Source organism: Triticum aestivum, chromosome 1A (assembly GCF_018294505.1).
Source record: "Triticum aestivum cultivar Chinese Spring chromosome 1A, IWGSC CS RefSeq v2.1, whole genome shotgun sequence".
NCBI classification, from domain to species: Eukaryota; Viridiplantae; Streptophyta; class Magnoliopsida; order Poales; family Poaceae; genus Triticum; species Triticum aestivum.
The window spans coordinates 518,058,183-518,071,141 of record NC_057794.1 but is presented as its reverse complement, the minus strand read 5'-3'; the positions used below and the strand labels follow the sequence as shown (position 1 = coordinate 518,071,141).

The window sequence follows — 12,959 nt, the reverse complement described above, 5'->3', positions numbered from 1 at the left end:
TTAAATGTTTTTATTTAGTTTTTTTAGTTATTTCATTCTAGTTTTTGTATTTGTTTTATTCACGTCCACCCGGACACGATTTGGGGTGCGGCCGCACGATGCGCGCACGCACAACCCATCTGACAAAGACGGACACGGACGAACCTATCGGCGCCCCAAAGGGACAAAATCCGGCCAATCCAGACGTCCGTTTGTGATCATGCGGTGGAGTTGGCCTAAGAGGGGCACGTTGCAGGGGAGAGGAGGGAGAAGAGATGGCTCGGCCATACACTCGGCTTATTGAGTTATTGTATGACGTGCATGTGATGCACGGCAGTCGGCTTCTAGGTGGACACATGTGCCACTTTCTGTTTGGCCCGTAGCTGAACTAGAAGCCAGGCACGTCACTCGGCTTACTCCTTGACCACGTGGCACCATCGTTTCCATCGGCCGGCCACCAGGCACCTTTATATTGCCGAGTGACGTTTATTCCTTGCCGACTCCCTGGCAAATGGATCTCTACTTATTGCCACTTTGTCGAATGGGGTAAACCGAGTCGGTTTTGCTGGGTGTAACATTCGGTAGACTCGTTGTTGAGTTGCATCCAGTCTTTGTTGAATATATCTGATAGTCTTCTTTTGTTTTTCCTATATACTGAGATGCCTCTGCCATTGGATTTCAATCTTAGCGACAGAAAATCACTAAGAGCAACTTTTTTTGGACAACCCACGAATAGGTGACCCGAATTTATAATAACTAAATACGTGATCCTTACTGATTCTGATTATTCCAACATATAGCCCTTCAGATCATCAAATATGCCATATCATCATCCATTAAAACTAATCACTCTGTTCCTAAATATATGTCCTTTTAGAGCTTTTAATATGGACTACATACTGAGCAAAATGAGTGAACATATACTCTAAATTATGTCTATATACATTTATATATAGTTTATACTGAAATCTCTAAAAGGACTTATATTTAGGAACGGAGGGAGTATTTAGTAGCACATGCATACAACAATTTGATTGTTTCATCTTTAGTCACCCAGCTCGTACATGCATATTGTTTGTTCACACACAATTATTTTTGAAAATAATAGCTTTTGATTTAGATCATTTCATTTGTACAAAATGTATCCAAATTTAATTTTTAAAATCCCGAAGCAACGCGCGGGAAAACCATCTAGTTTATTTCATGACTGTTACAAAAAGAAATCTACTCCATCCCTGTAATAATTTTCTAAAAAACGCAAGTCGCAAGAATAATCAACATGCGTCTAGCTACTACTTCCTCCGGTCCAAATTACTAAAACCACGACGAGTAATTTGAAACGAAGAGAGTAGTAGCCACAAGCGCGCCGTCTCGTATCATTCAGAAGAGGTATTTGGATAGCACGTATTTGGGCCCAGCCCGGCGGTCCCCTTGCCAGTGCTGCATGTGCACCCCAATGGCATCCAAGTGCTGCCCGCTCCGGCCGTGGAACCCGACCACCTTCCCCTCGGCCGTCGCCGGCGACGAGAAGTAGGTGCCGACCTCGTCCCCGAACGGGCCGTACCTGCCGCGGTTGCTGACGAAGGTGATGGAGCGCAGCGCGCGGGGCCCCTCGGCCGGGTCGGCGTTGTAGTAGCCGCGCACGCAGGTGAGCACCTCGTGCGGCGCGTCCAGCTTCACCCGGTGCGTGATGTGGCCGGAGGTGCCGTGCCTGGCCGACCACTCCGACCGGTCGCCGCGGTCGTACTGGATCTGGATGGAGCCGATGAGGGCGCCCCGCGTCACGTACACCTGGTTCACGCCGGCGTACACGCCGTCGTCCCACGCCCGGCCCCCCGGCCCGCCCCAGGGACCCGGCCCCGCCGCCGCCGGCTCCTTCACCATGGCCGCGTAGGGCACCTCCTCGTCCACGTCGCCCGGATCGTAGTCGGACCGCGGAGCCGGCGACGGACTCCTGCTGGCGGCCCGCCTGAGGGAGGACGACGGCACCTTGCCCCGCTGCACGTGCACGCCGATACCGTCGATGTACCACCCCTCCCGGCCGTGGAACCCCACGACGCGCCCGTCGGCGAAGCTGGTGGAGAAGTATGTGCCGTACTCGTCGCCGTAGGGCCCGTAGCGCCGCCGGTTGGTGTGGAACGTCAGCGACCGCACCGCCGTCGGGCCCATGATGATCGTCGGGCCGTAGTAGCCGGTGATGTGGGTCAGCACCTCCGTCGGGAAGTCGAACGCGATCTGCAGCAAACAAACCACGAGCGCGCGTCAGTCATCCACGCCATGATTGATCGTCTGCCCGGCATGCAGATGAGCCGCAGAGCACGTTGATTACCTTGTCGGGCGGGACGCCGCTGCTGAAGCCGTGCTTGTTGCCCCAAACCGCCTGCCCGTGCCGGTCGTACAGCACCTTCATGGAGGTGACCCCCACCGCGCGGGTCAGGTTGATCTGCCACACGCCGGTGTACACGCCGTCGTCGAAGATGGTGCCGCCGCTGCCGCCCCAGGGCCCGTGCGTCTCCGGCCCGCTCATCGCCGCCGCCCTGTACGAGCTAGGGTACGAGACCATCTGCACAACCAAAGCTCACAACTTCACAACACAAAAACTACAGAGCCATCATCATCACACACACACACACACACAAAGGGTGCAAAAGCATGTGACACCGCACCTTGTTCATGATCGATCCATCGTGGTAGTCCGGGGACGGATGCGCGTACTGCTGCTTAGGGTAACCGGCGCCGTAGACGGCGTAGCCGTCGGCCCGGTCCCGCACCGCGAGGGCCATGTCGTGCTCAGGCTCATCATCGACCTCGGCGACGGTGTAGCCATGTCTGCTGTACGCCGCCGCCGTCGGGATCTGCGGCGAGGCTGGGTAGCTCGGGGGACTCGGGATCGGAACGTGGACCTGCTTCAGGTAGAAGCCGATGGAGTTGAGGTACGACCCGGACCGTCCATGGAAGCCGATGATCTTGCCGCTGCTCACCGGGAGCGAGAAGGGCGTGCCGTCCTCGGTGCCGAAGGGCCCGTACTTGGAGCGGTTGCTCTGGAACGTCAGCGATCTTATGATGATCGGGCTCCCGCAGACCGATCCGTAGTGGCCGCTCACGGACAGTAGGGTTTCCCCGGGAACATCCAGCTTCACCTGCATCATCAGACATAAGAAGTCTGAATAATACTGTTCAGAAATACTTATGAAACTAAAAATTCTTTACAGAAGCCTGAAATCATTTACCTTGTCTGTTTCAGACCCGTCCTCCGTGCTCCCGTGCGTCTGCGACCAGATCGAGTGCCCTTTGAGGTCATACTGGATTCTTATCGAGTCGACGGCTGCGCCATGGGTGATCATGATCTGGCACACCGTCGAGTACACGCCGTCGTCCCAGGGGTATCCTCCTGTCCCTCCCCAGGGCCCAACCACTATGGGGCTCTTCCCATTGGCGGCGCTCATGATGCTCTGTCAGACAAGGACACCAAGATTTTGGGTTAGAGCATGATCGTTGGATTTGAACGCTAGAAACTACATATCCATGAGGAAAAGAATGTGTTTATATGTCATTGCGTCTGAAATCAAATTGATGTCACGACATTCAGTCAGCAAGCTTTCCATGGACAACAGAAAAGTATCAGCTGTTGATCCGAACAATCTCTAGAGACCCATGGGTTTTTCCTAGAGGCCTACGGTACAACTCAACTTTTTTAAAAAAATTGAAAATGAAAGCCTCAGGGGTTTCAAATGTTCACTCTAATCCTTAACCAAACAACATCTCTGAAGATTTTGTTCGTGCTCAGAATCTAATTTCTCCATTGTTCACACACAGATGTTCTGGAAAGCAAGGAAACTAAACATGCAGACACAAGGTCATGAGCATAAACAGAGCAGTGTACCATTTCTTCCTCGTGCCAATAGGCTCAAACACTTTGGAGATGGAGGGTTCAAAAACTGTGCCTCCTCTTACTACCACCTTGCCGCTACTGCGTTGTGACTTGTGAGCTTACTGACACACGAAGAAACACCGACCTGCCCAATTTATAGGATCGCCGGAGCAAGAAGGCGAGGCGAAAAGCAGGCACTGTCGCAAGCAGGCAGCCGCGTTTAACGGCTGAGGAGAACTGAAAGCAACCGGGAGAACCGGATTCGCCGGCGTGCTGGAGCCAATTCACGCGAAATGGAGAACAACGCAATCTTTCCACAAAATGGAGAACAACCCAATCTTTTCCCCAGTCTGCCATATATTCTCCTTTCGCCCATCCGCCGTGCCGCGCAGAAATTCGGTAATTGGAGAACTGAGAATTTATTTACCTTTTGTAGCTATTTTCCACGCAAAAATTTGCCTTTCACCTGGCCTTCTGGAATGACTTTTTGGGGTGTGTGGATGAGTAGATGACTTGGGCGAAACAGAAATTCCCTTTGCAGGATTCCCTGTTTGTTCTGCCTTTCGCGGGCGAGCGCATGCTGATCATGTGGTGTTTCTGGTGCGTGTCTTCCTGTTTTTTGAGAGTGATTTTTGATGCGTTTTCTGGTTGACATGGTGGAGAAATTGTCACCCTGTTTGCTGTCTCAAAGTGCACACGAATAAGGAAGGAATTTGGCAGTGTGGTGGACTGGTGGTGATGGCACACGGCACGGCACCAACGGAGAAGAACACGGGTTTGTTTGAGATGGTGGGCTTTGCCGCGGGGGAATGAATCATCGTGAAGCACTTGGCGCGCGTGCTCCGACCGGAGCCGGGCGTGGCCAGGTTGGTCCGTGTGCGGCTCCGGCGCCGGCGCCCATCCCGTCAGGCATCGCAGGTCGCTCGGCTGGGATGGATGGGTGGCTCGCCGCATGCTGCCCCTTTGGACGGTGTATCGAGGTCGGGATTGGGAATATGTTCGCCCGTGCGATGGATGGCCTCTTTTGCCGCCAGCCGTGGGTGAACGCGTTCTTCACTGAGCGTCACCTTCTCGGTTCGGGCGGAGCAAGGTTAACCCAAGAAACTCCCAAAAAAGATGAACGATGTGACCATGCTAAGATTAACCATAGCAAGTTAACAAAGATTAAGAGCAACTCCAACGGCCGACCAAACGGACGGTGTTTTTGTCCGCTTTTTGTTCGTTTGGGTCGGCCGCCCACCCGCCGGCCGCCCTCTTTTAGTTTTGGATCGGCAGTGCGCCCAACGGGCCGATCCATTTCATGACCGTGCGCGCTTTAGATCATGCCAGCGGCCATGCCGTCGCCCTGATTTTGGCGCTCCAGCGCGCGGGAGAAAGCGGCCTAGCGCGTGGGAAAGGTTCGCGCGCGGGAGAAAGCGGCCTAGCGCGCGGGAAAGGTTCGCGCGCGCCACGGCCGGCGCTCGTTATAAGAAGGCGCTCCCTCCACACTCTGTCCGCCGCCCACTCGTTTCACCCCCTCTCACTAACCTCGCTGCCTCTGCGCCACCATATCGATCCGCCGCCTGGGCGCTTCGGATTTTCACGGAGTCCGCGAGCGCCGCTCCGGCGCCTTCTCCTTCGAGATCTGGTTTCGCGAGAAACGTCTCATCGTCGGCACCTTCGACACAGTAGAGGAGGCGGCCCACGCGCACGACGCGGCGGCGTGGCGCCTCCTGAGGCCTCGCCGGGATATGAATTTTCCCGACGTGTCGAGCCAGCGGGCGCAGGATTTGGCGCCTCACCCACGGCTTTTCACCGACGAGGATCGTCGTGTCCACTGAAGACGCGCCTCGCCATCGCCGAGATGGACGTGGAAGCCATGGTGGTGTGGCGCAAACGCTTCCCGCAGGACATCGTCGACAAGCGCCGGTTCTACAAGCAAAGGAGGTTGGAGAGGGACGCGAGGAGGGCAGAGCAAGCCGCCTATCGGGAGAACAAGCGTTTGCGGAAGCTGGCCGCTCAATTGAAACTGAAGCTACGAGAAACATCGGGTTAAGACTTTGAAGACAAGCAGCATGCTGACGCCTATATTTAGACGTCGGAGAAGGACATTACCGAGGGGCCCAGTGAGGAAAGAGAGCGAGCGCGCGCGCGTCCGTCTTGTGTCCGCGCCGACGTAAATCCGGCTCAAAAATGGGCCGAAAATGGGTCGGCAGGCGGACGCGCGTCCGTTTGGGTCGGCGCGTTGGGCCGATTTTTTTATCCGCGCCGACCCAAACGGACAGCCACGGACGAAATGGGTCGCCCCATTGAAGTTGCTCTAACCATGGTTGTACAGTTGTTCCGGCCATGTTCAAACATGGTTGCATGAACACAGCCACGAACAGCACGTATCTCTATTTTTGATGCATCGTATCTCTTTATTATTATGTGGGTGGTTCTCTTCACATCTAATACAAGCTGAGTGAAAACGGACCATCTGTGCTGTGTAACCAATATCTGACTCAACCCATCATAGGCTAACCTGACACGTACTATCATAGATAGAATTATACAATACAGTACCAGCTGCGTGATTCACCAATACGCACTACGATCCTGGAGTTCTGGACATCACTTTTCTCTCTGCAAGACAGCCGGCAGCTAGAGACTATGGGAGCATACAAGGCGGCAGACCACTTCAAGAACGCAGCGAACCCCCGCCACTTGTATAAGACCGTGCGTACATGTGTATCTGTCTGGGAGAAAAGGTGATCATGGTCAATGTAAGGGGTTCAGGAGGGGAGGAGCGATCGCATTAACGATGATGATAATGACAGTAGTGCACAAATCGAGTTGGCATGATCTTACCTGTGATCCGTAACTTTTTGTATGTCTATTGATCCAACAGTTCCAGCAAACCATTCCAAGAGGGGACCTTGGAGAAAGCTTGCTTCCTCTTGATTCCCTCTATGCTGGAGAAGTTGCCATTGCCCTGAAGCAGTAGATTCACCAAATGATCAGTCATCATGGTACACAGCCTTTATCCGGTTTCGTATATGTCTACACACGTTGGAAACCTGACTAACTTACAAAGCTATAACACAGTCTGCACATACAAAAACTGAAACGGGATATGAAGAAAAAATAAAGATGGAAGGAAGAGTGATCTATTGCAATTGTCAAGCTTAACCATATCAGGGTTTCAGGCAGGTCAGTTCCTAAATCGCAAACATGACGAAACCTCCAATAAGAATGCATAAAGCCTCTTTTGTTTACCTTCAAGCAACGTCCTCTAGCTGTGTCACATATGGGATAGTCATGGGGGCAACAAGAACGGTTGTCGCTGCAGCAAACTGCATTGTCCAGTTCACAACAGCTCCAGGAAAGGCAGAATCCCAAGGCACGCCATGAGCAACAGCATGTGGATCCTTCAGGGCAGGAGGTAAAAACGCTGCATTTGGTTGGGCCAGGGCCCGGTGAAGGAGGAGGATTCGGGCTTGTTTTTGTCGGGAACGATGCCATCATGTTTATGCCACAGATACCTGACGATGAGCCAGTGTTTCGGTGCATATGCATATAGCCCTTCATTCCCCATCTTTCACCCCAAGAATTTTTCACAATCCAATAATCCTTGCCACCTTCAGAACCATATCCCACAATTAGGACTGCATGATCAAGAGATGTTGGGCATGGACCATCGAAGATACCCTGAATTAAGAAAATAATGGAAGTCAAGTACAAGGTGTGGTAAAAGTGTGTTATATAAGTTGGTGAGAACACATATGCATTCAAACCTGGGAGTATAGCTGAAATGCTCTAGCGCTGCCACATATTCCTACGCTAATAGGTTGCTGGGCAACAGCTTGGAGTAACAAGTCTTCCTTGCTAGGAGGCACCTCCTTGTAGCCATCGATTGTTACCACATGCTTTTTCAGCTGCAAAACAAACAGACAAATTGCATGAATATGACACATCATGTGCCTAAACATGATCAAGGTTGTTATCTACACGGCTGCACCTCCATCTTACTTTGTTCTTGTTGCATGTTCCATCTGCTTCACGAAACGGGTAATCATCCTCCGTGTCAATCCCACCATTTTTAATCACAAACTTATAGGCATAGGTCATGAGCCCACCGCCACAACCAGCATTGTAGGATCTGTCACAATCGATTAGTTCCTGTTCAGAAAGGCTGAGAAGAGAGCCCGTCTTAATCTTGTTTATTCCTTCCATGGCACCTGTAGCTGAGAAGCTCCAACAAGCACCTGAACGACAATCCAGACCACGTTAACCGGAAGTACTGCTGTGGTTTAGTGATAAGGAATGAGGTAGCACCAACTGTTAAAACTGAAAAATACTTCAAGTATCTTGTAACAAGGCCCTTGAATAAAAGGAAACAATACAAATCCAAAGGAGTGACTTCGTGGAAACAGAGATGCATCTTCACTTCTTCAGTATCATTCTTGATCCTAATTTGTAAAAATGCTGACCACGCAGTTCTTATATTGCTGTCATATCTAATTACAAATTTCCAGTATAGCCATCGCCCATGGGCAACCTAAGATAACCCCAAACCTACAATTCTGGATTGCTGGAGCCTGGAAGAATAACAAAATTTTCCTGAGATTTTTATTTAAGATGTAATGCACAACTGAACTACATGCTGAAGCAGCACATAGCTACTTCCATGGCAAAAGCTAACAAAAAGAATATAAGCAATTCTCTTGTGTGGGAAGCCCTAAAAAGCAACAGCACCGACAAACCACATAAGGAGTTAGAGGCATAATCCGATCTCTAATTATCTGCTTGCAAAACGATCTTATATTATGGGAATGGGACGGAGGGGGCATCAATCTATTTTTTAAAGTAGTCACTTCAATACCTTGATATCTTTCACATTTTCAAGGACAACAAAGTCTGTGGATCTACAGTTGAGAAGAGTATAAGTGACTATAAACGAGCATAGCTTGGAGAAATTAGTCAGTAAACTTGCAAATTGGGCTGGGAAAAAACTAAACGGATGATAAGTACTTCAGGTAAACATGCTGCTAAATGCCAAGCGCTAACCAATCAATGGGCTACCTAATGAATATGTCAGAGGAAGGTTAGCTTATACTCCCTTCGTTCCAAATTACTTGTCTTAGATTTGTCTAGATACGGAGGTATCTAGCACTAAAATGAGTCTAGATACATCCGTATCTAGACAAATCCAAGACAAGTACTCCCTCCGTTCGGAATTACTTGTCTCGGAAATGGATGTATCTAAAACCAAAACACGTCTAGATACATCCATTTCTGCGACAAGTAATTCCGAACGGAGGGAGTAATTCGGAACGGAGGGAGTATGTGTCAGCTGCTGCTCCCTACCATGGATTCTAGTTCCTAGAATCATTTGCGGCATTAATGCCTCAGTCATTCAGATCTTCAGTATCACTATGATTTTGATGCACTTACGTTTCGTACCACGTCTCGATCTCTAAGTTTTCGCAGTAAAACCCAACAACTACACGAACGACAGCAAAACTCTGACGGAGAAAAACAGAAGAGCTCTGCAATGTGAAGCGTAGAACAAGAGATTCAGAAGCGTGGCGCTCACCGCAGCTGCCCTGGTCCTTGACCTTGGTGACGGCGCCGCTCTGCCTCCAGTCGAGCGCGTCGGGCACGGCGCCCACGCGGCCCTCGAAGCCCCCGTCCGACGAACGCGGCTCCCCGAGCGGGGCCGGGCCGGCGGCGAGGCGCCCGAGGCGCGCGGCGCGGAACTCGTCGTGGGTGAGGTCGGCGAACGCGTTGAGCGCGAGCGTGTACGACGGGGATCCCGCTCCGTTGGCAGCCGCGCCGGCGTTGTGCGCCGCGACGAAGGCCGCGTTGTCCGCGAAGGCCGCGAGCCGCGCCGCGCGCTCCCCGGGCGTCGCGTACGCCTTGCCGTGCTCCGCGCACCACGCCTCGAACTGCGCCTCGTAGGCAGAGGCCGAGAGGCCCTTCTCCCCGCCGACCGAGGCCGAGAGCAGCAGGAGGAGGAGCAGAGGCGGGAGGCAGTGGACGAGGCCCATCTCCGCGGCCCGCTCCGAAGCTCCACCCCACGTCTCGGCTGGCTGCCCCTGGGAATGGAGGATGCTGCTCTGCCTCCCCGGGGTATAAATAGGGGTTTGGGCTCGGTGAGCTCGGAGGCTGGCCGGGGTCGTGGCTCCGGCGAGAGATCAGAGGAGAAGGATGGAGAAGCGAGGAGGAGGGGGAGAAATTTTGGAGATCGGCTGTTGACTGAGAGGGAGCGGAGGGCGTGACGAGGCGAGAGAAACGAGGCGGCTCGGTGATTGGAGGGGGCGGGGCGGATAGGTCCAGGCGCGGTCCACGTGTGCGCGACGTAAATGGCCCGAGATCGGGGCCACGGCCTCGCCACGCTGCACGGCTCTCCCGTTCACCCGTGAAAAATCCGTGTTTTGGGAGTGTTTAGGTGTTCAGACTCATCTGCATCCGGTAAAAAAATTATAAAAAATACTAAAAAATTACTCCATCCGTTTCTAAATATTTGTCTTTCTGAATATTTCAACAAGTGACTACATACGAAGCATAATGAGTGAATCTACACTCTAAAATATGTCTATATACATCCGCATGTAGTAGCCATTTGAAATATCTAGAAAGACAAATATTTAGGAACGGAGGGAGTACATGGTAGAAAATTTATCGTGTAAGGGTCGCTCTAATTTTTAGATAATTTGGACATCTGAGTAGCTCTCAGCAAAAAAGACAAATCGGGTCATTTTTATAGACCCCGAATTTGTCTTTTTTGCCGAGAGCTGCTCATATGTCCAAATAATTTCAAATTGGAGCGAACCTCACACATCAAATTATCTATCACAAATTTTTGTTGGAATGTTTTAGTTTTTTCTAGTATTTGTTTTGACTTTTTCCGTCAGGGTGGGTGCACCTGAGCCTGGACTCAGAAGTGGATTACCAGAGTTTCTTCATCTTCTTCATTCAGTATGAATGCTATATTAGTGAAACGTTTTTCTTGTGGTATTTTTTTTGTTGATTTGCCAAATTATTAGGCTCACCGTGAATTTTATGAATACGTGTTTATGATTGGTTGGCTCGAGACAACGTTTTTTTGCCACTAAAAACATCCTTATTTTTCATGATTGGATGCCACGGAGTTATTTACTCAAAACCATCACCCGCAGAGTTAGGGTAACAACTTGATACCACATTTGTGTCAGAGCACAAAAAATCACCAACATCATGCCTAACCTATAACACCGAGCAACTGGTTGTCTGGTAATTTTATTTGAGTCCGTAAACATTAGGAAAGATAGAGGGGGCAGGCGTATCCGAGCACTGGCACATATGGAAAACGAGCGAGAAAATTCCCTATACCCAATCGCACCGCTCGATCAGACGTGGCATACGGTAGAGGACGCCCTATGTTTCCCTCTTACTGAGTGTAATTTATCTGGTTTGGCCTACAATTCCGTTCCTTCATGATTTAATCCATCTGATTGTTTTCTTTTGGAAGGAAAAATTCACTAATTTTATGATTGCTTCTCTTCCTCTTCACCAGGCCAACCTAAAAGGCATATGCTGACTACTGGCTGTAGCCTATTTATCGGTAGAAAGAGACTTATTGTTGGTGATTTAGTCTTATTTATTAGGTATAATGTTGATGCCGAGGTCTCCATTTATTTGTTGGACAGTCAGCTATTTCCTCACCTGGTATTGCTCAAAAATTGATGTAACAAATAAACCTATTTGTAAAGTTAATCAGTGCCAATTAAATTCTGCTCTTGTGATTGTAGGGATGCAAAACAACTACTCCTCTTGCGGGTCAGCCGAGCAAATAGGCAACCTTTCATCATTTGTCTTGTCTAGTGATAGCATGCATATTGGAGTTCTTGCTGCTGCAGCTCATGCAGCAGCAAAGGTAAATACCATCCTTTGCAAGTTTTTACATGCGAATAGGTGATATACTAGAGTTTCAATTGGACTGCTAAAAACATCCGTATTTTTTTTTTATTGGATGGCCGGAGACAACATTGCAGATGCTGCCACAAGCAGTTTGCAAAAGAATCCACTTACACAGTTTTTTTTTTGAAGAACCGGCAGGAGCACTGGCTTTTCTTACAAAGGGAGAGCAAAAAAACGCGATGTACAAAATGGCACACGTTTTTTGGGGAACGTGGCAAAATCGCCTAAACCGCTACACACCCGATGCTAGCTTAGCCAATTCCCATTGTCAGCATGGCTTTAGCAAAAGCCAACTCACGTTGTTTAATTGCCTTGAAGGCGAACATTGCAACCTCATGGTGCGTCAAACGTAGTCCTATGAAAACGCGCCTATTTCGTTCTTTCCAGACAGACCATAAAGTGTAGATGATCCTCCCGCTGCGCCGCCGGCGCACCTGCATTGACTGGTTTGCAAGCATTGTGTCCCACCATTCTGACATGTTTCCTGGCTCAGGGAGGTCGCCAGAAATCGATAAACCCTCGCTCGTCCATGTTCACCTGGTTCCAAACCGCAAACGAGAAGGGGCAATCCTTGCAGAGGTGATTTTCTGTTTCCGGTTCCTGAAGGCGCCAAAGTAGACACCTGGGATCATGTGACCAACCACGCAGAGCCAGCATGCCCGCAATGAGGATTCTTCCATGGAGAGCGAGTCAGGCAAAGAATTTACACTTGGGCTCAGCATGGGCGGACCAGCACTTACACAGATTTGAAGTCCGGGTTAATCTAGCTTGAGGGAGGGGGGGGGGCAATGCCCCCACATCATATAATTTTCAAAATTGAATTACTAGTTCATATACATGTTATTATACATTTAAGTAGTCTAGCCTAACTTCTAAGGGCATCAACAATGCAAGCTGCTCGTAGGCGCTAACACGGACAAAAATAAATATGAAAAAAAACAAAATCGGCATCTAAGCGCCCCCGGAACTGGATCAGGCAAGTTTCACTCGTATGGTTGTCACTCTATGGTCGATATGGTATGCCAGACGCAAGGCAGTATATGAGTCTATCTTTCAAAGCCCCCAACAAACGAGAGCGGCATTTTGGAGCTCGGCCTCCATGGAGGCCGTTTTAAAAAAAAAATCAAAATTCATATTTTTTGGTTTCAAAAAATTCTGATTTTTTTACAAGTATACAAGGATGTGA

The 12,959-nt window shown here is 50.1% G+C and overlaps 1 protein-coding gene across 1 annotated transcript; it reads right to left on the bottom strand.

The window, feature by feature from the left end:
• Positions 1 to 1,152: 1,152 nt before the first annotated feature.
• Positions 1,153 to 10,130, bottom strand: LOC123061890 (jacalin-related lectin 3). Its single transcript, XM_044485177.1, has 10 exons — positions 9,408 to 10,130; positions 7,841 to 8,076; positions 7,606 to 7,746; positions 7,088 to 7,519; positions 6,731 to 6,803; positions 3,974 to 4,047; positions 3,210 to 3,431; positions 2,646 to 3,119; positions 2,309 to 2,542; positions 1,153 to 2,214 (listed from the first exon to the last, which is right to left on the bottom strand). The coding sequence occupies exons 1-10, from the start codon at positions 9,859 to 9,861 to the stop codon at positions 1,360 to 1,362; spliced, it is 3,195 nt and encodes a 1,064-aa protein (XP_044341112.1). The 5' UTR covers positions 9,862 to 10,130; the 3' UTR covers positions 1,153 to 1,359.
• Positions 10,131 to 12,959: the final 2,829 nt, after the last annotated feature.